The 25,055-nt window shown below is 50.7% G+C and overlaps 10 protein-coding genes across 10 annotated transcripts; 4 read left to right on the top strand and 6 right to left on the bottom strand.

The window, feature by feature from the left end:
* On the bottom strand, positions 1–3,023 carry BDV37DRAFT_296653 (uncharacterized protein; the record flags this gene model as incomplete). Its single annotated transcript, XM_032090163.1, has 4 exons — positions 1–1,023; positions 1,503–2,398; positions 2,453–2,755; positions 2,807–3,023. 4 exons carry the CDS (start codon positions 3,021–3,023, stop codon positions 262–264), a joined length of 2,178 nt encoding a protein of 725 aa, XP_031938096.1. The 3' UTR covers positions 1–261.
* Positions 3,024–4,115: 1,092 nt separating this feature from the next.
* On the top strand, positions 4,116–4,487 carry BDV37DRAFT_286272 (uncharacterized protein; the record flags this gene model as incomplete). The annotated part of the gene is made up of 1 exon (XM_032087890.1): positions 4,116–4,487. One exon carries the CDS (start codon positions 4,116–4,118, stop codon positions 4,485–4,487), a length of 372 nt encoding a protein of 123 aa, XP_031938095.1.
* A 1,908-nt stretch (positions 4,488–6,395) lies between these two features.
* BDV37DRAFT_296651 (S-adenosyl-L-methionine-dependent methyltransferase) lies at positions 6,396–7,929 on the bottom strand (the record flags this gene model as incomplete). Its single annotated transcript, XM_032090162.1, has 2 exons — positions 7,234–7,929; positions 6,396–7,158 (listed from the first exon to the last, which is right to left on the bottom strand). The coding sequence occupies exons 1-2, from the start codon at positions 7,662–7,664 to the stop codon at positions 6,396–6,398; spliced, it is 1,194 nt and encodes a 397-aa protein (XP_031938094.1). The 5' UTR covers positions 7,665–7,929.
* Positions 7,930–8,487: 558 nt separating this feature from the next.
* Positions 8,488–9,460, top strand: BDV37DRAFT_286270 (uncharacterized protein; the record flags this gene model as incomplete). Its single annotated transcript, XM_032087889.1, has 3 exons — positions 8,488–8,610; positions 8,681–9,193; positions 9,263–9,460. The coding sequence occupies 3 exons, from the start codon at positions 8,488–8,490 to the stop codon at positions 9,458–9,460; spliced, it is 834 nt and encodes a 277-aa protein (XP_031938093.1).
* A 559-nt stretch (positions 9,461–10,019) lies between these two features.
* On the bottom strand, positions 10,020–12,102 carry BDV37DRAFT_274154 (Alpha/Beta hydrolase protein; the record flags this gene model as incomplete). Its single annotated transcript, XM_032085180.1, has 8 exons — positions 10,020–10,168; positions 10,240–10,659; positions 10,724–10,795; positions 10,855–11,204; positions 11,267–11,285; positions 11,344–11,488; positions 11,553–11,630; positions 11,692–12,102. 8 exons carry the CDS (start codon positions 12,100–12,102, stop codon positions 10,020–10,022), a joined length of 1,644 nt encoding a protein of 547 aa, XP_031938092.1.
* A 521-nt stretch (positions 12,103–12,623) lies between these two features.
* On the bottom strand, positions 12,624–14,949 carry BDV37DRAFT_286268 (transcription factor domain-containing protein; the record flags this gene model as incomplete). The annotated part of the gene is made up of 2 exons (XM_032087888.1): positions 12,624–14,785; positions 14,841–14,949. 2 exons carry the CDS (start codon positions 14,947–14,949, stop codon positions 12,624–12,626), a joined length of 2,271 nt encoding a protein of 756 aa, XP_031938091.1.
* A 400-nt stretch (positions 14,950–15,349) lies between these two features.
* On the top strand, positions 15,350–16,776 carry BDV37DRAFT_274153 (cytochrome P450; the record flags this gene model as incomplete). Its single annotated transcript, XM_032085179.1, has 4 exons — positions 15,350–15,513; positions 15,576–16,112; positions 16,166–16,400; positions 16,459–16,776. 4 exons carry the CDS (start codon positions 15,350–15,352, stop codon positions 16,774–16,776), a joined length of 1,254 nt encoding a protein of 417 aa, XP_031938090.1.
* Positions 16,777–17,055: 279 nt separating this feature from the next.
* BDV37DRAFT_296650 (major facilitator superfamily domain-containing protein) lies at positions 17,056–18,789 on the bottom strand (the record flags this gene model as incomplete). The annotated part of the gene is made up of 4 exons (XM_032090161.1): positions 17,056–17,572; positions 17,623–18,397; positions 18,480–18,528; positions 18,595–18,789. 4 exons carry the CDS (start codon positions 18,787–18,789, stop codon positions 17,056–17,058), a joined length of 1,536 nt encoding a protein of 511 aa, XP_031938089.1.
* An 843-nt stretch (positions 18,790–19,632) lies between these two features.
* BDV37DRAFT_286265 (uncharacterized protein) lies at positions 19,633–23,172 on the top strand (the record flags this gene model as incomplete). Its single annotated transcript, XM_032087887.1, has 3 exons — positions 19,633–21,331; positions 22,068–22,171; positions 22,228–23,172. 3 exons carry the CDS (start codon positions 19,633–19,635, stop codon positions 23,170–23,172), a joined length of 2,748 nt encoding a protein of 915 aa, XP_031938088.1.
* A 348-nt stretch (positions 23,173–23,520) lies between these two features.
* On the bottom strand, positions 23,521–24,494 carry BDV37DRAFT_296637 (uncharacterized protein; the record flags this gene model as incomplete). Its single annotated transcript, XM_032090160.1, has 2 exons — positions 23,521–24,145; positions 24,224–24,494. The coding sequence occupies 2 exons, from the start codon at positions 24,492–24,494 to the stop codon at positions 23,583–23,585; spliced, it is 834 nt and encodes a 277-aa protein (XP_031938087.1). The 3' UTR covers positions 23,521–23,582.
* Between the last annotated feature and the right edge of the window lie 561 nt (positions 24,495–25,055).

The following is a 25,055-nucleotide window of genomic DNA, read 5'->3' as shown; positions in this document are numbered from 1 at the left end:
AAGAGGTGGGCGGCAATCCGCGGACATTACAGGAACAACTCAAGGGTCATGAATCGCCCACTGCGCTGCATAGCAGCAAGGGATCGAAGTCCTGGTCTGCAATGGCGGTTAAATGGATTCCAGTGGTCCTGCTTGGCTGGGCATTTGTTCGTTTCGCGTAATAGCCTTATGTGTATAGATTAGAGGTCCATGGCAATTGGCGATGATCCGTTTACATTGCACGAGGTCTAAAAGCCTTAGATATTTCACATAAATATTCTATTAGAGATCTTTCTTCGGCCTGGGCTGGGCCATGGGGCAATCCCCGAAATACTTGTAGGTCCAAGGGAAGAAATGGAATAGCAGCCCAGTCATCACATAGTATACCCCTTTCCACGGAAACGCCGTCCCATCTCCGATTGCATTGACGCTCACATTCATCATGTCATATCTCTTATCGTCCGCGTTAGCAATCTCCACCATCCCTGCTGCCACATCAAGGAAGGAAACCGGCGTCTTCGCGGTTTTTGTGCTGAGAGTGTGACCGCGTTGCACATCGTGCACGAGTCCCCCAGGTTTGACGAAAGTTGTGGAAACCCAATGCTTCTCAGCACGTAGGACCTTCTCGGCCTTTTCAAGATCACTGTAGAGATTACCAGCGGCTATGTTGAGGACTCGGTGAATGAGGGGTGGAACGTCGGTGCACAAAGAGTCTTCGAGGCTAGCAGAAGATAGCACAATTAACTGGGGTAGAGCCTGACACCCTTCTGCTTGGAGCTTTCTGAGAGCGTTAAGCACGGCTTTGGTGCAGTCCTGGGCGATGGTACAGTGTGGCATATTGTCGGGAATTGCCACTACCATGAAGACGGCTCGCGTGCCTCGGATGCATTCAGATAGTAGCGAGACATCCTTCAGCGACCCTTCCCACACTTTCACCTGACGGTGTTGAGTGATCTCAGGATGCAATCGGTTCAACTTTGAAGCAGACCGACAGTAGGCGTGGATCTGGTTGTCGGGCGATTGCAGGAGGACGTTCAGTAGTGCCTGGCCGGTGTTGCCAGTGGCCCCTAGGATGGCGTACCGACGCATTGCAATTGTGTAGTCTTCTCTGGGAGTACTGCAAGGGGATAATCCCACAGGTTAGAGGAGCCTACTCATCATTCTCTCGCTGGGAAGATGGCAGTCTATGATTAAATTCGGTTCAAGGTTGGGGATTCTGAATCTCGCTCTCCGAACATCCGTACGCATACAAGTACAGCGCTGCGAGCCGCTGAACAAGAGATAAAGTTCCACTAGTGGAAGGAAATCAAGTTTGGATGCATTAGAATGGTAGGCTATTCACGCATTTGTCGTACAGGTCTATCCATCAGATTAATGATTGAGACCATTGTCCCGGTCTGCCTCTAGTGGCTTAAGCTCTATATATTCACCCAAGTTGCAGCCAATCCATATCACGTAGAAGGGGGGAGCTCCTCCAGATCTGGGAAATCATCCCAGGCTCCTTCATCTCCACACCAACGCACCCACCGTAACATGATCGCAGAGACCTGTGAGTGCTGTCCGCGGCCTTGAGCCGACATCTGCTTGACCTTTTCGGTTTGCCGCACCCAATTTGGATCCAACATGCGCTCGACCGAATCCATTGTCATGTGTGCCAGCGTTAGAAAGTCTGCCTTCTTCAGCGGGAAACCTTCCTCTCCCTCGAAAGGTTGGCACACATCTTCGGCGCACATCAGTGCCCGGATGACCTTGCATGTATGTCCGTCGTCCTGGTAAACTCGTGCGCGCCGCACCACGTCAGGCCACCCAGTTGCCACTTGCTTGGGTTGGTACCTGGTGATTCTATCTGGGTACAACTTTGGGCATCCCAGGGCCGCATAGGTGACCAGGTCGGAGCGTACTTTCCACTCCAATAACCGAGCTCGTGTCTCTATACTCATCCATTCCTGTCTATTAATGGTGGGGAAGAATACGGCGGCCGTCAGTGTATGCAGCGTAACAAAGTCGAGAGCTTCTACTTTGCGTGGATGCTGGGCCGCACCACAGATATAAGCCGAGGCTTGCAGCATCTCCGCCGTCTTGCGCGCGAGATCCTCCTCCGTTCGTTTTACCTGAAAGTGGGACAAGTGAGGGATTAGCTCCTTCAGGGCTCGTTTCAGCAGTGCATCCGCCATTCGATTGTTGCCATCTTCTGGCCCGACCGCTTTAGAGACCACCGGGTCTAGACGCATCTCGTCCACAATGGAGAGGATTGGGAGACTTTGCGGTCGTCCGTTGCATTCCAAATGCTGCTCAGTCGCGTTGAGGAACTCCGCAGGATATGATGGGTGCAGACACGTTGAAGCCAGACATTCCGCCACTAAAAATGGCTGTTGAAACTCCAAGGCAAATCCGAGATCGATCAATGGGTGGAGAAAGCCTGTACACAAGATCTTAACAACTGATGCCGGCTATACATCGGGGTCATTCATACCTGCACACAGTCGGGCTAGCAGATCCTCCGCCAACGTGTCTCCCTTGAAAAGATAGTCATTCAAGACCGTGGGGATACCCTTCGCCGCCACCTCAGCCTGGAAGAAGCGCACATAGTCTCCATATAGCTCGAAATTGCCTAGCCCTTGCCGAAAGAACTCGGGATCACGCAATTTAATGGTGACGGAGGGATCGTTATAGTAGGTCAGAAGCTGAAAGGGCTTGTTAAAGTCATACGCAGCTTGCATCTCGTCGGGAGTAGCTCCCAGGGCCCACAGCGTCAAAACATGGTGGCTAATGTGGTCTGGTTCGCTGGTCAGTAGAGGCTCCGCTGTGTCTCAATCAGGACACTCACTGTGGAATCCCACAATTTCGTCATGAAAGGTGTGAAACTTCGAGTAATTGCTCATAACTAGATCCGAGGCCCGGTCTGCGCTTTTCTGCTCCAGGTTTTCAACATGAGTGAAACCTGGTGTGTCCGTTGCAGAGAGCTGTATATTCCAAGGAGTAGCTTGATATGGTCCCTTCTGAGGGTCTGGTTTGCCAGCGACTGCTGATACATGCGATTCCATGTTTTCACACTTATCTCAGTTGTGCAATGTGTCGTTCTCAACCATGAACCACTAGACCTGTCATCATTCATGCCCACCTCCGCGTAATTTATATGCTCTCGGCAATGTTGCCTTCGCTGACCGAACATTCGCACCCTTCTGTTAGAAACACTCAGCCCCTCAGAATTCGAAAAGCAATGCTGAGATTTCGACATGTTTCCAGCAACATAGAAAGCCCAGCGGGGGTTAAGTCCCTTGTAACTGGGTAAAACTCCAAGGTCAAATATATAGTTGTAAAGAATTATGATAGCGTGTACTAGGGCCTTGTCGTATTGGGGAGAAGTAGCAGTTCAAGCTGATATGGAAAAAGCTGCAAGTGCTTCTTAATCCATGGATATAAGTAGTATAAAAAGAATTTAGGAATAGTCCAGCTCAGAGACAAAGTGGATCAAACGAACAGGTCTCGACTACCCCCGAGCTTGGAATCCTATGCAGCTGTTCCATATTCTTACATTTCATTGCATTCGGATGGTATACGAAGCCCCTTGGTACCCGACTAGGCCCTGCAACGCGAGACTACCCGGTCGGGTTTCAACGGAGATTTCAGCTATAAGCGGTGAATCAATCAGTCGAAGGGTCCACCACAATACTTCCTTCTTCAAAATGTCAAGCTCAGCATCCTAGTGCGGCCTTTTACACACTGGTTTCGACGTCGAGGGGGAGCCTTGATGCTTTAACAGACAGTAACCTATCTACTATTCATACCATCAACGTCCTTTAAGGAGTACTGCAGATATTGATTAGCCAGAGACAGACCTGTAGAAGAAATTGATGCTTACTTTGTACCGATCTCTTGTACCTGGCACATTCTATTCCCCCCCAATGGCTCGAGCCGGACAAACCGCCGACCTTTCGCCGCTGGGTCAGCCCTTGGAGTTTCACTTCGCCCGGCGCTCCACCCTAAATCGTTTCCTCAAGGCTGCCATGAATGAGAGGCTGTGATCGTGGTCGGAAGAGAAACCCGCCACTCGTGGGATACCAAGCTGTGAGTTGATCGAGACATATCGTACCTGGGGACGAGGCAACATAAGAGCAATTGTGACTGGGAATGTCATGACCGACCCCAACCATATCGAAGCCGAGGGAAACCTGATAATCCCGCTTAACGCTCCATTCTCTGGGGAACGGTTCCATCAGTGTGCGGATCTAGCTGCTGCTGCCCGTGCAGATGGATCCTTAATCCTGGCACAGATTAGCCATCCAGGGCGCCAGGGCCCTTCTCACCGTCAACCAGAACCGATCAGTGCCAGCGATATGCCACTGGATAACCGGAATAAGGGGAATAACTTTGCCGTTCCTCGGCCTGCCGCCGAGGATGAGATTCAAAATCTAATTACGGGGTTTTCCCACGCGGCCGAGTTTCTGGGTCGAGCCAGATATGATGGGATCGAATTGCATGCAGCTCAGGGCTATATACTCAACTAGTTTCTCTCACGAACGACGAATCTCCGAACGGACCAATATGGAGGCAGTCTTGCCAATCGTATGCGTTTGACTTTAGGGATCCGTGCAGCCATCGCGGAGAAGGTCCGTCCGGGCTTTATACTTGGGATTAAAATTAACAGTGTCGAGTTACAGCCAAATGGATTGTTCCTGATGAGGCCTGCCAGCTGTGTTATGCGCTTGAAGAGCGCTAATTCGATAAAGTTGAATTATCTGGGGGAAAATATAAGAACTTGGGTGAGGATGAGAATGCAAAGCATGTCATCTCGAAGCATCACGAGGCTATAGGCTCTCTGTTTTTCTTGAATACATTCTGGATATACTCCGTGTCTTCTTTGACAGGCGACCGCGGAGAACTGAACGTAGCATAGCGCCTATTTTGGATTCATTTGCATTGTGAAACAGAAGAATGAATAGGACAACGGTGAGGAAATCTTTCCATCTGATAGACAACAACTTAGATCCGACCAGGTAGGGGCAGTTCGAGAGAACTGATTGTCACCCCCGGTTCCCTAGACTCAAGCAGCTTGCCCTGTATGGACAGAGAGAGTGTCTTGGGGAAAGAACTTTCAGGTAACCCCTCAACAGAACCTCCCTATCCTTGTTCTCTCTTCCGAACCACCTGAGTATTCTACCTGACGGAGAATATCTCCATGGTTATCCCGAGTCGCCATGCTGCACGTAAGCACAGCAGCTTTCGCAGGGTTGGTCACGGGATTGGGACAAGATCCACGACGACGGGACAACGAGGATGGAGACCGTCGACACAGATCAACCAGCCGGTCAATCACATCGTCAATGGGATCCAACGAAATGGTGAAGTGGCAAATCAGACAACAGCAGATCTTGGCTGCAGGGAGTCTCAACAGAGCGACACACTTGCCTGTGTCGGTCACCAGTTGATAATCGTCTTCTCGGACTTGCTAACAAATTGACGATCCCTTATACGCAGGGCAAATACTATGGAAACGATAAATAGAGAAACAACAGATTTATGAAATTCGCTTAACTGGCTGCTCATTCTGTGGCAGGAAGAAACAACGGGAAGATAGGCTGGAAATACAAATGAAAAAGCGGTAGGGGCGTCGGTCTGTTTTTCTGCCGTTCAGTACTCTCGACCATTGAAAGCAGCTCGCCCAGAATGCGCTAATCCCTCCTGGGTCAAGCGCAGTGTGGGCACCAATGAGAAGCCGTACGGGAGATTCCCGGGAGAATTTCGAAGGTTTCAAGTTTTGGACATCCAGGAATTGAACCCAGCCCTGAGAGCATTCAAGCTGTACAATGCACACCAGTGTCCCTTCGGAGCAACTACACTATGTCACTTCACAAAGTAATGTGACTGCGTAATTCTGTCGTTATTCTGGTGACTCGATATCTATGGCGATCGAGTATTGAACAAGGATAATACTTGTCTCAGGGAGTCTAAGACTACAAGATATATATTGCACCTGGGTCAAGATAGATAACGGCAGTACACCAGATCGCCCTGAGGCGAGGGGTCGGTGGATGAACCATCATCATCATTATCGACTGTATAAATGACTGAGCCGGCAGCCCCTGGCTAGAACTATATGAACTGTAGTTTTTTTGTTCTCATGCCGAATTTACTCCGCACTGTTGCTTGGGCATTTCATGGGCGGGTTCGGGTTCGACCCGACCCGGCGCTGGGTCGGATTTTGGGAGGTTCAACCCCCACCCCGAACCTGCCGGACTTTAGTTAACCCGCCCCGGTTGTACCTTCCACTAGGCCGAAATAGATCTAGTAGGGTTGAGTCAGCATATGTCTTACCGAACTCGGTCTAGCATTGTTTATGTTCGACGAGGCATGTTAAGGCACGGTTTCCAGGTTGTGTCAGTTATTTATCTACAATCGCCATGATGGTGCATCTCTTATTCAATCTCAGCCTCGATGACGCCCTCCACAGCCACCGGGTGCCGGGAGATGCTGGTAACCTTAAACCCGCCCTCCTTCAACAGCGCCCTCCACGCGTCCTGGGTCCTTTCCAGCCCGCTGGTACAGCTCATCAAGGCCAGGTCCAGCGGGGTCATCAAATGCGTCGCGCCCTGTGCAGGTAGCACAATTTCGTAGATTAGCAGCTTGGAGTACCCCGGCGTCATGACCTTCTTCACCTCGGCAAACATGCGCGCTACGTCGGCATTGGGCCAGTCGTGCGGCACAGCGTGGAAGAAATACGCGCGCGCGCCGGTAATGGGCTGCGGTTGGAAGAAGTCGTGCGCCATCTTGTGGATTCGGCTGTCTAGTCTCTCCTTGACATGCGTGGTGACCACCTCAGGCAGGTCTTGGACAATGAGGACATTGGGCGGGAGCTCGGGGTGGCGGTGGAGCAAGCGTTGGGCGTCGAGGCCTTGAGCGCCACCCACGTCGACGAAAAGTGGCTTGGTCAGGTCAGCCCCGGCCACAAGGGACTGGGTATCGTAGACGTCCGTCCAGAGCATCTTGTATTGAGTCACCGCCGTCATGACGCCCTGGAACGAGCCACCTGCTTCGGGGTGATCTTGGACGTAGCTAAAGAAGTCCCGCCCGAAGACATCGCGGTAGTTGTCAAAGGAAGGAATGTCAAGCGGCTCTTTGTAGCCATTCGTGGCCAGAAAACGCGCAAGGTTCCGGCCACAGGGAATGGAATGATCCAAGCTGCATGACGAGTGAGTTTCTATGAGTCCCGTCCGGACATTCTAGGTTCTGGTATTGCTAGCCTTGTACACGTACCCCGCCTTGATTATTTCGCCGACATGCGTCTCTTTGGCGCCCAGGGCCAAGGAGGTGGGCGTCGACTGCCATGTATCAACGCCCACTTCCTGGATCACGTGAAGGGCAGCGATGTGCCTCAGAAAGCGACGCAACAGGTTCGGCTCGCAGGTTGTATGAGCCCAGCCGAGAAGCGTGTCAAGCGTCCGTGCCGCGCCTGGAGTTTGTGTATCGGCCTCAATCCATTTCAACCAGATATCGAGGTCTTGAAGCAGCTGAAGGCCGGCAACGAGGCCGGGGCCCTCGAAGGCGATGGCCCAGCCTTGCTCAAAGGGTGTCTCAAGGCGGGCAAGAAGGCGACGAGCTGCTTCTTTGGCAGCAAAGCGGTCGGCTGGTGCTGTGAATTGGCTTGGCTGAATTGCGTCGAGGGTGGAAACAATATCCGCCGACATCGTGCCAGTCTGGTACCTTGCTGTTGTTTACTCCGAGTCTGTTGATTCACAGACTTGTCGATGAGCAAGACTTCCACAAGCTAGAAGGTGAGTATGTGGACTACTCAAAGATATGAGGGGTCTTACTGGGAAATGAACAACGGGGAGAAGGGATTGCCCAGCCTTAAACACCACAACGGCTCGAGATCTTATTGGGCCTAAACACTGGGGAGGCCCGAGAGCACGGGGAGTAAGGAGGGTAACTAGAATATCCACTAGGCAGTGCCCTGTAACCGAGTGGTGACCGTGATGTCTGAACAAGGCGTCACGGATTCATAGTGAAACAGCCTGAGAACTTGCAGAATATATGCCGTCTATACATTTTAAAGCTCTGACCCAATCCACCAAAACTTTAGGGTAAGGGACGGGTAATGTGGGGAATGACAGTCTGAATAGGACACTTTAAGAGATCTGCAAGGCTAGAACAGAAGTGGACGGAAAATATGATAAATTGTACATCTACCGACATTAAATGCCGTGCAATCTAAAAAACGTTATTTCGATAATATCGATATAAGTTTTCCCGAGGTGTCGATCGCTGTCTACTCACTCTTCCGACATCCGAGAGCCATATCCAAGGATTCGATACCCAATGATTCCACACCTATGCGCACATAACGCGTGATATATTGGTTCTCAGATGATCAAATAAATATGTCTCGATGATTAGATCAATAATATAAAGGGCAGCTGAGCCCAGACGAGTGATCCGTGGAATCCAGAAGCACAAATTCCAGCCTTCCCAATCGGTGCAAGAGGTGTGCAATCGGCGATTTGATACATCATGAGGTTCTCAACTATCTCATCGCTACTAATAGCTGGATTGCCACTAGCCACTTCATTGCCTGCCACAGGCACTCCTAGCTTGGGCAACATAGAAAGTCCAGGCAGTGGGCCCTACCCAGCTGTAGGTCTCCCTGTCGAGCTTTGGCTGATATGCCTCAGACAACATGAAACACAAACCTAACATGACTTAGGATTGGTTTACCGACGCTTGTCTATCCAATCACACCATCTACTTGCCTGTCTCTGTGCCCCCAGGCGTATCCCTCCCAGTCCTCGTCTGGGCAGAGGGTGGTTGTGACAACAATGGGACGAAGTACGTTCCGTTTCTGACTAACATCGCTTCATATGGATTTTTAGTCCTTGCATCCGGTCCCCCAAATGGAAGTGGCTCCACCACTGCACAGTTCATGGCGGATGCAGTCGAATGGATCACGGCTAGGGCAGGAACACCGGGCCGGTATGCTTCGGTTGATGCCACACTCATAGCAGCGGCAGGTCAAAGCTGCGGTGGGCTGGAGACATATCGAATGCGAAGCAATGACCAGATCAGTATTTTGGGTATCTTCAATTCGGGCTTCTTAGGAAATGAGACTTTTATTCCCATTGTCGGGGGGCAGGCGGCTGAGCCCCCAGCTACTATTAAGGAAGTTCACAAACCGGTGTTCTACTTCTTGGGGGGACCTTCTGACATCGCCTATGCCAATGTACGACATTTTCCAATTTCTGCTTGCCCCTGTAAGGTCCAAATGGCGAGCTGACAACAGGTCTTATAGGGTGAAGCGGACTATCATAGTCTTAAGGGGGTTCCCAAATGGATTGGGAATTATCCCGTGGGACATAGTGGAACATACCACGATGAAAATGGTGGAGCATTCGGTGTTGCTGCTGTGGACTGGCTGCAATGGACTTTTAGACGCAACCAGACGGCGGCCAGCTTTTTCACCAAGGGTGGTGCACAGAAGGACGGATAGGAGGAAGTGGAGAGCGAGAATTTGGAGAAGCTCTTTGCGTTTATCCCGAGCAAAAAGATGACGTAGAGAGGTATCTGAAGGCCATTGCTTGACTTTGTTTGGCCCTTGTGTCGAGACTTGCTATTTGTTTTCGGGAATTCTAAGTCAAGACACCTTGATAGTCAGGAGAAAGGGATTTTCACGGTAATAGTTCACAACCTTATCACTTAGAAGTTTCGCTCGCCTCTTGTAAGTAACTGTTCATGTTCGACCTAGATAGGCAAGAAGAACCACCCTAGATATGCTTGTTATAGAATCATGAGATATCCACCTTGAAGAAAAGAGACACAAATAATCTCGCCTGACAGTGTTGGTCTATCCCACGGCACCATCGGACTACTATACGAGAGTTATTTCTCTTTCACGTGCCTACACCAAGCGAAATGGTATTCATTCTATTGCTATGACCCTTATGATGTAACGTTATGTATGGTAAAGGCGCACACAGAATTATAGCGTCACTAGGAGCTAGTATGTAGTCCTTTGGTTATGTCAACGCTCCATGTTAATATCATCACTTTCACCTAGCACCGTAACGCAGGACGTGGCCAATGATGTAGGATATTTGACCAGGCCGGTATGTATCGTGCTCGATTGTGCAGCCATAGGCATTGAAAACCATACTCGATTTATTCTCGCCATATACAGGCCAGAAAGGCAGCGCGGTATCTTATCCTCTTCTCAGCCACAGGAGGGTACGGGTAGAGAAATGTTGAAGGACAGTACAATGACTAACTTACCTTCATTAGCATTCGGGTTCAAGTCGTATGCGAAGGAGACCCAGGCTTTGGTCATTTCTGAGGCGAGTGCCCTTTCCCATGCAACGTCGGGTATGAGATTGGAAAAAATATAAGGGATTTCCGTTCCGGTCGTGACCCCTGCTGATGGTTCCGAACTGTTAGCCGGGAGTTGGTTGAACCGATAGCGATATACAGGCTTATCGCCGTTGTGTTTTGTAAGTTCTTCGGCAATCATCCTTGCTGGACCGATCTGCACCATGTCACCAAATATCGAGCAAGCCTTCTTGTCTAATATGCCTGAACTTAACATAACGTCCCCGGTGTTATACGGACATCCTTCCCGGGGATCATTAGTGTAAAGGCTTAGCAGATCTTTCACCATGGAGTCGGGCAGACGTTCTGGCCGAAAGTAACCATCAGCTAACCGGAACGATGTTAGTGCTGGAGGACTATAGGCCTGTAAGTAATGGGGGTATGGGCTCACCTAAGGGGTCCATCAATTCATCCATGGAGTCGATTCCAGTTGGAGCCGAAGTTGTCCCCTCGTCAGTATTGGCTTCCAATATCAGTAATGACAAGAGCAATGGAGATATCCTTCAAGTCGGGAGGACTCACTCCCTACAATAGTAGCCACCTTTACATATTCCCCTGCGGGAAACGCAAACTGCACAGATGTAGTCGTGAAGCTTCCGTCAATCGACTGGCCCGTTGCGTCGCCAACGCTTGAAAGGAACGTGTCAATTGGCAGGGCCCTGATACAGTCTAACTGTTCAGCTGCAGTCGATCCAGTCAACGTGGAGCAGGAGGTATTTGTGATCAAACTATCGAAAGTCTGCTGGAATGAAGTCGTATTTGGCAGCGTGAGGGGAAACGCTCCGCCACTCTCTAGAATGGCCCCCCGAAATAGGCCGTCATCACGGCCACCATAGGCCATCATATGCGAATAGATGGAAACGGCTCCAGCTCTGGACCGAGACTAGGTTTAGTCATATCTTGCCTTGTGCAGGCCAAAATCAAACAGACTTACGACTCTCCGAACAGCGTTACTTGGGGTTCGTTATCATAGATCCGTAACCTGCGAAGAGGGACACACCAGGATACTACCTTTCTTGGGATCGCCACCAAAGAAAGCAATGTTTTCCTGTAGCCAATGCAATGCCCGTCGCTGATCCAGCATGCCGATGTTCAGCAGACCGAGCTCCGCCATCTGGCGTCCGTTTAAGAACCCTAGGGATGCAAGGCGATAGTTCTGCGCCACCTCACCTGTTAGGTCATGCTAGAATTAAGCCAGTTGTTGGTGGAAAGACACCTACAATCGAGACAAATATGACTGGCTTTTTGATTTGGGCGGATAGCGCGACGATATTGGCTCCATCAAATCGTGGGTCCCCCTACATTTTCGTTAGAAAAGTGTGGTGGCCACTATCGATGCACCGTGGTATGTTGACTTACTATATATCCGCCTGTGAGCCCACCCCCATAGAGCCATACCAAGACTGGCACCAGTGGAGAAGACGCGTTCTTTCCCACTTCATCAGGCTGCCAGACATTCAATGTAAGACAATCCTCGCTCTGTTGGTACTTCGAGTTGGACTTGCCATAGCACGCTGGACTCATAGTAGTTGCGTTCAGTGTCCCAAAGGATGCGTTAAGCGGCACTGCCTGCCGCAGTCGCAACGGTCCTATCGGTGGTTGTGCATAGGGAATGCCCAGGAATCGCTGGATTCCTTCCGGGTTATTCTTACTTCCAAGGATAGTGCCATTCTTCACTGTCACCATGGGCTGTGATTCATATTGGCTATCTCCTAATGCAATGATCTGCACAATATAGTATATGAGAAAATGAAGCAAGACTAGACGCATCATGCGGATTGCAAGTTCGTGGTGGAATAGCTTAATTCGCGTATAGAGTTGGTGGAAGGTATATCCCCAAATACAACAAAGTGTACAGAGTTGGACCCAACAGAGCCGAATCCCGAATAAAATGGCTGTCTGGATGTATACGACGCAGTCCGTGATTTCACTTTATGCATGATTGTCCGGATGGCGGATGCAGAAATGGCGGCTCCACGCTTTCTTCCGCTCGGATCGCTTGAGCAAGAAGACTCGGAAGTCGGGATGTGAATATCATGCAGCTAGGTCCAAGCCACTGTCCAGTAGGAGCTCATACCATATAGATCGACACAAAGAGGAGTATCCCACAGATGGATATACGTGGAAATGGAGGGCCACCGGAGGCCCTATGCTGGCTATGAATCTACTATGGTGTCCAAAATACTCGATCCAAGCAATAAAATCAATTTCCTACTCTTCCGACTGTCTTGCGCGAGAGCGCCTTTTGCTGTTATGTCAAGGGCGGGTTATTATTATATGAAATGAGTTATTTACATAGAAACAGCCGAATAGTCAAAGTCCATGGGGCTACAACTCCCCACGCCGAGTGCAAAACATTCCAATGGTGCTGGATCTCCCAGAAATGTGAGAAGATCATCGTGTGTTGAGAAAACGTTAGTACATGCTGAGTCAAGATGCATGACTTCCTGATCAGGGTTCGGCATTTGAGATAGAGCCTCACGTCGCAAGCTGCCCTCAGAGATTGGGACACGGGAATGATGAGTTCCTGTAGCCCAGCCTATGGGGATATTCGGCGCCTCATGCTCTCTCGTAGCCCGCTCGAGAGAGAATTTGCAGACGTGGAGGATTTCAGTTATCACGTCGGCGCATCGTTGGGCTACTTTCAGTGTTTTCATGGACTCCAGGATTTTCACGGCCTTTTGCACGTCTTGAATACGTGTCTCGACTGAGGGTTGTGAGTATCCCAGAAGAATGGTATGGAGAATAATCAGACTGGCATAGAGAACATAGAAGGTGTTGTACCACCATGTTCGGAAGTAATGGCGATGCTGATAGGCATCATACGCTAGAGTGATTGTCTTCTGAGCGGCCTCCAGGCAGATGTGCCTGTGGTCGACTTGGATATCGCTGCTTGCTATGGACAGATAGGGTCGGTGAATGAACATCTGTGCGTGATGAAAACGTAGTTGCAAGATCAACTTTTGTTTGCTCACCCACTCATTCTCGGTGAAGGTGTCAAGATCAAGATCAAGATGCTTTGGCAAATGGAGCTTCCAACAAAGCAAATCCTGGTCCAATGTGGTTGCCAACTGTGACATCCGCTCCGGTGAGAGTGCGCTCGAGGAATGGTATAAACGCTTGGATGCGCATTGTAATATCGCCGAGAGGTCAGCTAAGACAGTCACAAGCGCGCCTTCACTTCCATCCCCGCCTGGATGATTTTGAGAGGTGGATGAAGCGAGCTCTCCTGACATGCGGTTGTAGGACAGCCCGTATTCATTTGGCCCTGCCAATGTACTGGATCTTCTAGATAGACAGGATGCTTCGACATCCTGGTAGTAAATAGCCCACCAGGTTCGGGCCCTGGCCAAATTGTGATAATCAGAATGGGATCGATCATCGCGAGAAATGCCGATCGCAAGTGCAGTTCGCACAGCCATACCACTGTACATATAGCAGGCATGTGGCTTGGGCGCATGTTGACAATATATGGATAGTAATAGAAGGGCCTGGGCGCTTTCAATGGAACAGACCTCAAAAACGTCTCCTAGCAGCTGACGCGCTCTGCGAAAGTAGATTTTGGAAAGGAAGATAGAGGAAGGGATGTCTCTTGGGGGTCTAGTTGCTGAGCGTTCAGTCAGACTAACTTCAAGCTCAGTCCGTAGCGAAAGAAAGGCATCAGGACTGGCAGTTAGCGCCACTACTGCTAGCACTGCATTGTAAAGAGCAAAGAGGTGCATTTGATCTCGCCGCAGCTGCTTGACTGTGCTCTGCACCCAGACGTCCTGCTCACATCGTTGAATGAAGGACTTCCTTTCCAAGAATGGCAGCGAGTTATGGATATTATCGAAGAAGAGATTGACGTACTCCATCTCTAGCCTCATCGGACTGCCAATGAAGCAATCCCAAACGCCCGATTGTCCCAGTCCCACCGTGACATCTCGACCGGTACCCGTCGATTTCGTGACCGGCGGCGATTCCTTTCCGATAGACACGGCCTCGGGGGCCTTAGGAAGTTGAGACGTCCTTCCCGCCGCTGTGACCGGGGCCGGTGGAGCTGAATCAGGGATGGTGGACTGATCGTCGTAGAGCATATCCACAACTGATAATGGGGTTTGAACTGCATTCCTCGGCATATCTACGTAATCTCCAGAGAGCTTTCTGGCCGTAGCAAAGAGCTGGCTCAGCAGGGCAAAGTTAGAGCTGTTGCCATAGAACTCGGTTCCGGTCGTGTGCGTATTCTTCCCTTCCACCCCTTCTTGGTTTACTTCCCGTATGTTACTGGGTGTTATCCTCGCGCTTGTCTGTACTGCATCAGAGGCGATCTCACTCGGTCTCGCTCCTTCGGACCGATCATGGGAGCGGATGTCGGCTGGGGGCGGCTCGTCCAACCGACAGGCATCCCCAAGCGGTCGAGACGAATTGGTTCGTCGTGACTTCCTCTCTGAATATACACAATGAAAGCCACGATCTAAGAGTGTCAGCCCACTGCATCTAGCCCCATACGGTGGTGGTGCTGATCTTACCTTTGCATGTTTGGCACGGGAGCTTTTGATTACACTTCATCTTCTTCCTGCGACACATGTCGCAGGCCTGACTGACCCTCTCGTAGAACTTCCTTTTCATGGACGACATTGCTTGCGGTATGGAATCCTCTCCTACTAGGGGTGCTATTTCTCGGTCCGGTCTGTTTGGCGGTGGATAAGGTCAACAACGGCCTGATCCTGCGCAGGCGCTGCAGACGAACTGGGGCAAAATGTGGGGAAGCCCTGTTCCCCGCACGTTTCCCGCTTGTACAGAAGACCCACCCGGCACATTGTCCCAAGTATATCAGGTAGGTTGAGATACAAGCCTCTAATTTCCGCTTTCCGATAGCCGACATCCGACATTCGACATCCGGCAAGTGCGTGGGTGGACCATGGCTGCCATGGAGATTGACCATGATCATATAAATCTCTCCAAATCTGGATTGCACTAGGATAACCACAAAGACATAACTCCGACAATACATCTGGACACAAGCCAAGACAAGAATATGGCTGCTGCCGATACTGAATTCCCCACGAACTGGGACGTCAATAAAGGCCACCTAGTTCATAGTGACGACCCGGAGAAAATCTACCGGGAATATGCTCATTTGCGCTCGACATGCCCGGTGGCTCATGTGGATGCACACGGCGGGTATTGGATCCTGACTAAGTCTGATTATCACCCCTTGCCAAACCTAGCTCGAGTGGACTGCATACTGAACCGCAAGACAGATATGCCGATGTCAAGGCCACCGCCTCGGACAATTCCAAGTTCATCTCAGCAAAGTGCGCTGTTGTGCCCGCAGATCCCCGGGGAATCCGACGACCTCCGCTCAAGTTCGATGGCGAGCAGCACGCCCCCTACCGCACCGCTGTAGATCGAACCCTTAAGCCTGCTCGTTTGAGAAGGTTGGAACCAGTCCTGAGAAGCCATGCGGAGCGGGAGCTTGGCCGCTTAATCCAACAAGGTCATGGGGACATATATGAGGAATTTGGTGCGCAGTTTTCCGGTTGGGTGGAAAAGGAGTGGCTCAATCTCGACGAGCCGGATTCGAAGCTACTCTCCAGCGCAATCACTCCATTTGTGACGGCCTGGCGGACACAGGACTGGGCCCTAGTCAAATCGTCCAGTGATATGTTCTATGAGATTGCTAGGCGCGTCATTGCATCGCGGAAAGATAAACTGCTTGATCCGGAAGAAGATCCTGCGTCGAGTTTGCTGATCGAGAGGGATCATGATGGCAATCCTTTGGATGATCACAACTTAGTGTAAGTTGATTGAGAGAGTCATTCTGCATTGCATTTGGGCTGACAAACCCCAGCGGCTGCATTCGCCAGATATTGATCGTTGCAATGGTTGCTCCAAGCATCATCATTTCCTCCATGACAAACCATCTGAGCAAGGACAAGGAGCTACAAAATAGACTTCGTAACGACAACAAGCTTCTACCAGCGGCCATTGAGGAGTTCATTCGATTGTATGTTCCGTACCGTGGATTCTCCCGAACAGCTTTGCACGAAGTGGAAATTTCGGGTAACAAGGTTCCTACCGATGAGGTATGTTTCTACCTTCTTAGATATCATCAACAAGATATAATCTGACTCAATGTGCCAGCCGATCACGGTCGTTTATGCGGCTGCGAACCGCGACCCGGATCAGTTTCCACATCCGGATGAGTTCATTATGCACAGAGACAATATCTCGACACATCTTGGATTCGGTCACGGTAGGCACCGCTGTGCCGGGATGGTACTAGCACGCATGATGCTGCGAATCTACCTCGAGACATTGTTGGATAATACGGTCGACTTTGAGGTCGATGGGGAGATACATTATGCCCGGCTACCAGAGATCGGCCTGACTACTTGCCCCATGAAGTTTTATCCCCGGCCACAGGAAGATCTTAGAGCTACTGGGGAGAATTTGGATTAGAAGTATACTGTTTGCAATTTGACTGTATTACTTTGAATTCGTCTCATGAAGGATACCCTGTAGCTCTTGGCATATTTCCCATGATAAGAACAAAAGACCGTCTCCTAGAATTGAGACGGGACCTTATTGATCCTCATAAAATGTAGAAATCATGTTTTCTAAAGATGCGTAGATGGAACTACATGCCCATTAGCAATTGTCTAATGACACGTGCAACCCTAGGAACCTTGATCAAAGTGTGTCAATTGAAGTTTCTGGGATACTAGTCCGCTTCCTCTCCTAGTATCTAAGCACAAAGTATTTCTTTTCATGGCCAATGCGCCGCGAATTAAGTCTCTCCGCCTCATATTCCTCAGCGGTCCAATTTTCTGTCTCCTTCTTGCGCCTGCGGTTCTCTAGCATATACAACCCACGAATCGCCGCGAACCCAAGTAATCCCACTGCCACGATAATCAAAACAGCGATCACGGATATCCGATACGATGGTGCATAACTCTCTCTGAATATCTGCCCGGCAATGACTGCAGATATATTAGTTAGCCCGAATAAACCCATCGTGACTGCACGTGTGGCATGGTCTGGTGTATTGTCCGTCAACCATGCAGCAATCAGCGGGTTTGCAGTGCCCGAGCCGATCAGCGCAACATGGAGGAACCCGTAGCGAACCTTGTTGCTTTTACTGGCGATGAGGACAATGTACCCAACAATCGAGATCAACATCGATAAAATGGCAAACCCGGAGCGCTCGTGGAAGCGGTCCGAGAGCCAGACAATGGTTAAAAGGCCTACACCACCCCTGCCTGCGGTTAGCTCGGTGATCAGCTTATTTCCCAGAGCCTCACTTACACCATGAACGGGGGGACTGTCATCAAATTTGCCTTAATGGATTCATAACCCATTCCCTTGACCATCAGAGGTAGGAAGATGGCAAAGCCATACGCAGGCGTAGTGGCACACAGGTTGCACACAATGATAAGGACTTTCTTCCAGTCCTTCAGAGCCTTGACGATATCCTTCGTGGTGAGGCGATGATCAGATTCCTCAGCATTGGCTTCTGCCATGTCTTCGTGTGCCCCTCTATCAGTAGCCATGCGACGGATCGCATGTGCTCGCTCCCCTTCATTCAAAAACCAGGCTGTTCTCAGTTTGTTCGGTAGCATTGCCAGCGCCAGGACAGCGACAAATATAGTGACACTTCCTTCGACAAGGAAAAGTAACTCCCAGTCCTTCCACTGTGTCGACCGGATCTGGAAGCATCCATAGGCAATCAGACCAGCAAATGCCCCCGAGAACGCAAAGCTCAGGGCCAACATCCCCATCCGAAGTCCGGCGTGGTATGCAGGATACAATGTGCCGATATAGTAGTATGCGGTGGGAACATATCCAGCCTCGAAGACACCGAGAAGCAAGCGGAGGGCCATCATCTGTGCACGGTTTTTCATGACAGCCTGAGTGATTGTCACCACGCCCCAGGCTACCATGATGAACGGTAGCCACAGACGAGGCCCCACAATTCTCCCCAGCATGACGGAGATAGGCATACATGGGATGAAAGTAGCGGCATAGAGAGATACGGCATTCGGCACGTCATTGTGCTTGAGATGCAAGTCCTGGCTGAACGCTGCACTTGACTGTTAGGGAATCTTTCTTTGTATCTCAGCGGAAGAAGAAGAGGAGCATTGAAATGCTCGGATTTCACATACTTTCCGTGGTCGCAGCGTTGCTTATGTTCGACTTGTCTACTGCTTGGAGCTAATGGCAGAACCGTGAGCAACTGTGATATCAAAATACAGACGCGATATGAACGGAAGACCATACCAAGAAGCCCACTGTTAATATAGAGACAATGACGCAGTCAAGCTTCAGGTTGAGCTGGCGATCCAACTTGGTATCTTGAGGTGTCGATGCATGATAACCCTGTTGTTGCTTTTGAGATATTGGGTCATATGAAACATCCTCAATCTGTTCATCATAGGCTTGTTGGGCGTCAGTGAGTTTTTTTTGGGATGCCATGGCGAAATCGATCAGTGAGGAGGCAAGTTAGAATTATCGATTTTGCATTCTATTTTGGAAGATAGTACCTTGTACATCGACCGGCCTTTTGACAGTGATGGATTGGCAGATCTCGAGCCCCTCCGCCAAGTACGAGTAGACGATATAGTTCAACCGAGCCCCGGCATCCGATATCCCATATCCGACTTCAGTCAGTCAAGAACGATGAAAATTATTCCAGCACTGCGAGTTCCAGAGATTTATTGCAGACTTACAACACCTCAAGGAAAGGAATAAAGCCCAAGTACTTGATAATATCAAAGCATCTAGGGTTAGTAACTCACAATCCTGCTGGGTATGCAGATATCATCACGATGGCGCCAAGCAAATTCGCAATTCAGAGTTATATAGTCCAGAGAAGAGAAACAATAGCAACACCATAAAAGATCTATCCATGACATCGGTAGCTATGACAATGTATTACTGGACGTTTTGTTAACCTTGTTGACAGAGGGGGAGGTCGTTTGCCAATTCCCGATTCCGTAGCAGCCTATGGCCCTACGTAGTGAAATTGAAGCAATAACGTCTTGGCGCCAGGATATGCACCTAAGCAGCTCATTGAATATGTGAGCATAGAGGTACGCTAGCCGCTTTGAGCTAGCCCAGGGCTGTTGGCCCCAGCCTCCAAATATCGTACACCACGAGCCATGGTTAAGCAATATATGCACCCAATCGCTAACTACCAGGAAGTAACCTATACAGCAAGCGTGTCAGCACTGCCCCGAAGCGTTGGGTAGAAGGTTAACACTATTACAGTTCTACTGCACAGCGGTGAGCGTTAAGGCCCATAACTTGTTGCCAGTCATGTCGACGACAACCGCCAAGCGCAAGCGTGCGAGGAAGGCATGTATCCCATGCCATCAGCGCAAGCGAAAATGCGACAACGTATATCCTTGTGGCATGTGCACCACCTACAGATACAACTGCAGCTATGCCGAGAATAATACCAGTGGTTCTATGGACGGCGGCGTGCATATTCCGCCTCCAGCCAAGCGTGTCAGTCTCGACGGTACAAGTCGTCTGAGTAGGACCCATATGCGGCGAGCACATCACTATGGCGATGACTCGTTGGCCAAGAGTCCCACCGTCGTGGCCGGTGCATCCCCGGGAATCTTTGACGAGCTGAAGTTCAGATACGCCGGGGCATCGGCGTCCATGGCATTCCCGCACATCCTGGGTGTGGCTCTCGGTTCCGACAACCCTCCAAAGATGCGGTCGTTCGCTTATAATTTTGGCATTCGCCCGGAGGAGGCATCCGGTGCTCACTGCTTTCTGGGAAGTCTCATCTCGGAGGAAGACCTTAGTTTTTTCTCGGATGCGTTCTTCTCGGTATTGGGCCCCATCATGGACGTGATGGACCCAAGGATCTACACGCAGCGATGTCGGGACTATTACCGTAGTTCTGGCAGCAACAACGCCGCATTTGCCGCCGTGGCTGCTGGTATCGCTGCTCTGGGATCGTTCCTATCTCCTAATGGACACCCGCGGGAGTCTGACCTGGTGCAATATGCGAAAGCGATTCTCGATGATCCGGCCTCCATGCGCTTGCATGATATCGACCACATCGTCGCATGGGGCATGCGAGTGCTTTACCTACGCGCAACGACCCGCCCCAGCAATGCTTGGATCGCTTCGTGCACGCAGATGCACCTCTGTGAGGCGATCGGGCTACATGAGGAAGAGAATATCAAGAAAATAGCGTCCATCGCTGGCGCTGCTGTCGTTGGACATGACGCGGACCGGCTGAGGAGAATTTTCTGGATCTCGTGGGCCGGGCATAACATGCTGTCCTATGAGTACGATCGTTCACCTGTAGGATTTCGGGCCGTGACTTGCCAGTCTATCATCTCGATACCTGGGTGTGTTGCCGATCAGTTCGTACAGCTGATCCAGATCATCCCATCGCCCAATTCTCCGTTCCAGCTCGAACTGCGCCCTCCCAATCCGAGTGAAGAGCTACTTGAGCGTCTCAAGGCACTGAATGAGCCACAATTTACCCATCCGTTCCTGTTGGTGACGAAGGCGGACATTGCATTTTGCTTCTATCGACGACTGTACCAGCTCAAGACCCGCATACCAGACGATCTCATTAAGTTTGTCATTGATAGTGGCAACGCCGCAGTGGAGGCGGCCGAGCAGCAAGCTAGCCAGGGCCGTCTGTTCTGGAACGTCATCGGCAGCGTCTTCCAGTATACCTGCATCCTGCTGGCCATTGACACGCCCGTGGCCACCACCCACATCGGCACCGCATTGAAGGGCTTGGAGAACCTTGTCAAGGCTGCCGATACAGCACTAACGCGGGAGGCATTGTCGATCGCGCGGCACCTCCTCAGCCTTCGTATGGCAAAGAAGCGAAAAGAACTTGCTCAGCTAGAAGCTATCGAGGCGGGCTATGAATTCTTTCAGACACCGTCGGCCTCTGAGGCTAACACTGCTGTGCCAGATATGGATTGGGAAGTGGAGTGGGATCAGTTCTTTATCGAGCCATATATATCTATGCTCGGTCCCGACATCCAGTTGTAATCACGCCGGAAAGCTGAGCCTTGTAGTTATAATAATATGATACATATAGAATCTTGGAAAGAAGACTTACTGCAACGAAGCTATTTCTTTTACCAAGTTTTTGGATTCCCCGGAGAGTATGTAAGGGAGTCTCGGATAGAGGGCACGTAGATATGATGCCTCACCGCGAGAAGCAATAGAGTATATATATATTTGTGCTCCTGGCAGGAGTTTTAACCCCTCTTATTCAACGAGGCTGAGAGCATGCTTGGAGCTCCATCACTGAACCATCAACGCCATGCACATTGTGCGGCTTTACGTGCGGCCATTGAGGGATTAATCTTCTAACGCCGCACCACCCTATGAGGCAGAGTTATCTGACCCGCTCATGCGGCTGCGGCGGAGAAGCGCGGGCTTACTACCAGTCTCTGCCTATCGCCGTGTGTAATATGGCTGGCGTCGGCTGCTATGGCTCCTTCGCCCCGAGTCCTCTTATCTCCGAGCGAATCAAGTCGGATATACTGGAGCATGTGGAGGTCTTTTGACCGAGACGTTTGCGTACAGTCAGATATGACAAGGCTGCGATGGAGATAACCTCATAGAACTGCTGCACTGAACACTGGGTCTGAAATGTATAAATAGACGGGCATGCCCTACTCTGCATAGGGATAGCCAGGCATTTACCACTATCTCACAAGCCTAAACACCTTGAACGCCTCGTCTGACCATAATAGCAGCGATCCAGACATTCTCAACCATCAACCCAACCACGATGCCCAAGTACGCCAAAGACCAGTCCGTCGACTTCAAAAACACCATCGAAAGAGTCGCGATTGTCGGCGTAAGTAAACCCCTCGGTGACCCCACGTACGAAACTAAACTAAACAACGCATTTAGGCTGGAGGTACCATTGGGTGGCATATTGCCAACGCCCTTTTACAGACCGGAAGGCACACAGTCACGGCCCTTACTCGCAAAGGCAGCGGGAACAGACTCCCCGAGGGCGTCCTCGTCGCCTCAATCGACTACAATGATGAGGCCAGCATGGTGGCCGCCCTCAACGGTCAGCAATTTTTGATCATAACCATGGCCCCTACCGCTCCCCGGGACTCCCACAGCAAGCTTGTCCAGGCGGCCGCCAAGGCCGGTATTCCCTATATCATGCCGAACGGGTATGGCGGCGACATTGGCAACACGAAGCTCGGCGAAGACACAATGCTGGGGCCCGTCGCCAAGGCCAATAGAGACGAGATTGAGAGGCTCGGGATGCAGTGGATCACAGTGTGTTGTGGGTTCTGGTACGATTACAGTTTGGCGGGCGGAGATTCGCGCTTTGGCTTCGATTTTGACAAGCGGTCCTTGACAATCTATGACGATGGTAACACCAAGAACTCGACGTCGACGTTATCGCAGGTTGGGCGCGCTGTGGCCAAGGTCCTGAGTCTCAATGAGCTTCCCCAGGACGAAAATGATAACAGCCTGACTCTGTCCACGTTCCTCAACCAGGGCGTGTACATTACGAGCTTTGTGGTTAGCCAAAACGACATGTTTGAGAGCGTCAAGCGTGTCACTGGCACCACCGACGGCGACTGGACGATTACCCACGTGGATACCAAGAAGCGATACGAGGATGGTCTGGCGCAGGTGAAAGTGGGTAATATGGCTGGCTTTAGCAAGATGCTGTACGCCAGGGCGTTTTACCCAGATGATCCCAGTGATCTCTCAGCCAAGGGGCAGAATGAGCTGCTTGGGCTGCCGGAGGAGAACCTGGATGCGTCTACCAAGGTTGGGATAGATTTGGTCAAGGAGTTGCAGCTTCGTGTCGAGCGCATGGCTGCCTAGAAGATAGTGCATATAGATATAGGGAATTGGCAGTAGTTGATGTATCCATATATCACGAGGATTACTTTGGCGAGAGAGAAGATCTTTGGTATATTTCCAGCCATATCTCGTCATGATTCTAAAGAATTTTAATATGGTCACTACTTTGAAAGTACACTACATACATACATGTCCTCCCTTTCACCTCCCTTTGAATCAAGAGCGTATGACGTGTATTTGTCCCAGACTCCAGTACATGGTGATGTACCGGTCGGACACGCTGTGACTCACTTGGAACATCCTAGCAATGTGTCCGACGTAAACTAAAGGGATGGAAATTTCTAAACATGGGGAGATGGGCTCTACACCTGGACGAGAATGCGAGCAGCATGACAGTGACTATAAACTCTACTCTATACAATACGCATATCCTACCTTCTAGGCATATCCTTGGCCCCGGTGGAGTCAAGCTCGGATGGCAGGACTGGGGATTGACCCATTTCGGTGGGTGGCGCTGCAGGGACCTGAGCATAAGCGTGGCCGTAGTGATGATTGTAGGCCATTCCACCTGGGGCACTGGTCGCAGCAAAGCTCGCCTTTAATCCCTCTAGCTCTCTCATTGAAGCTGACCTCTGTTTCCGCTCCCATGCTCCCCAAATCAATGCCGAGCCGGCGATTAGACCAAGGGGAATGCCCAAACCCAATCCGAGGGCGAGTCGTGTCGACTGATCGTTGTTGTCTCCCGAGGTACCTCCTGAAGCGTCGCTGCTACTGTTGCCCGAGGATGAGGCTGAAGAAGAGCTGCTGCTCGTGCTGCTTTTGGTGTAGTTGGCTAACGCTGCGACGCCTGGCATCACGGTTCCGATGGGGACTGTAAAGGCACGATCGACGGCACATTCAATCGAGTTGTTGTCGATACTCACGACGTTTCCACAACAGTATTGGTCATCGATGGCATTGACAACCCGGTACCCCGTGCCTTGGTCCCAGCGCGCTACAAGTCAACCCATTTTAGTATACGCTTCCCACGATGGTGGCCGACAGAAGTCAAACAAGTCGAGGAGCAACGTACCACAAGGCTCGGCACTTTTGCACGCACCACCCCAATTTTGGTCCGTGCAGCTACCTCTTGACATGACCGGATGATTCCCCGAGCTCTGGAGGTAGCAGAGGCCGTTCGAGAGACATATGTCATTCTTGTTGCAGCAGGTGGTTATCTCTGCGCTCGTATTGCAGGGAACGTCGGCCGTGGCGATATTGCCGTTGACAAAGTAGCAGGTCGCATCAGAGTCCACCGCGACCGATGCTGTGATCAAAGCTAATAGTGGTAGAAGACGAAACATGGCTGACATGATGTGGGTTTTACTGTTGGCCGAGCTTGTTCATCTAGAAAACACTCTGGCGGTATCTAAATCCCACGTCAGTGCATCCCGGATATCGACTGCACCGTTGGCATGTTCAGTTGGGTAGAAAAAAAGCAGAACGCAGGTGGGGAAGACAAGGGGATTATTTGCCATTCTTAATCAGCTCGGTAATTCATCTCACCAAAGATTAGAGGACCTCTAGGGCATGCAGCTAACCAGCGCTAATGTCTAGGGCATCCGCATCGGGGAGTGTTGGCCCCAAAGTGGAACTGTGAGCCTCTCGTTTTGCAAAACGGTCTTCAAATCGGAGTGTCCGTTTGTTTAATTTATCACGTTAGCCCTGAATAGCCTTTCAGGTTGTGCTAATCGGGGCGCACTGAACTTCCACTCATGGACCTCCAAGCAGATCCTTTTCCTCACAGTTCGACCGAGGAGGGATTGCGATCGACAAAATCTCACCCTGTCAGCCTTGAGCCTTGCCATATTGCAGTCTGACTCGTAAACTTCCCTGATGTTACTGGTAGTGGAGAAAATCTTACC

This window comes from Aspergillus pseudonomiae (genome assembly GCF_009193645.1).
Source record: "Aspergillus pseudonomiae strain CBS 119388 unplaced genomic scaffold BDV37scaffold_73, whole genome shotgun sequence".
NCBI classification, from domain to species: domain Eukaryota; kingdom Fungi; phylum Ascomycota; class Eurotiomycetes; order Eurotiales; family Aspergillaceae; genus Aspergillus; species Aspergillus pseudonomiae.
Note: the sequence above shows the minus strand (reverse complement) of the source record. Positions and strands in the feature narration are given on the sequence as shown.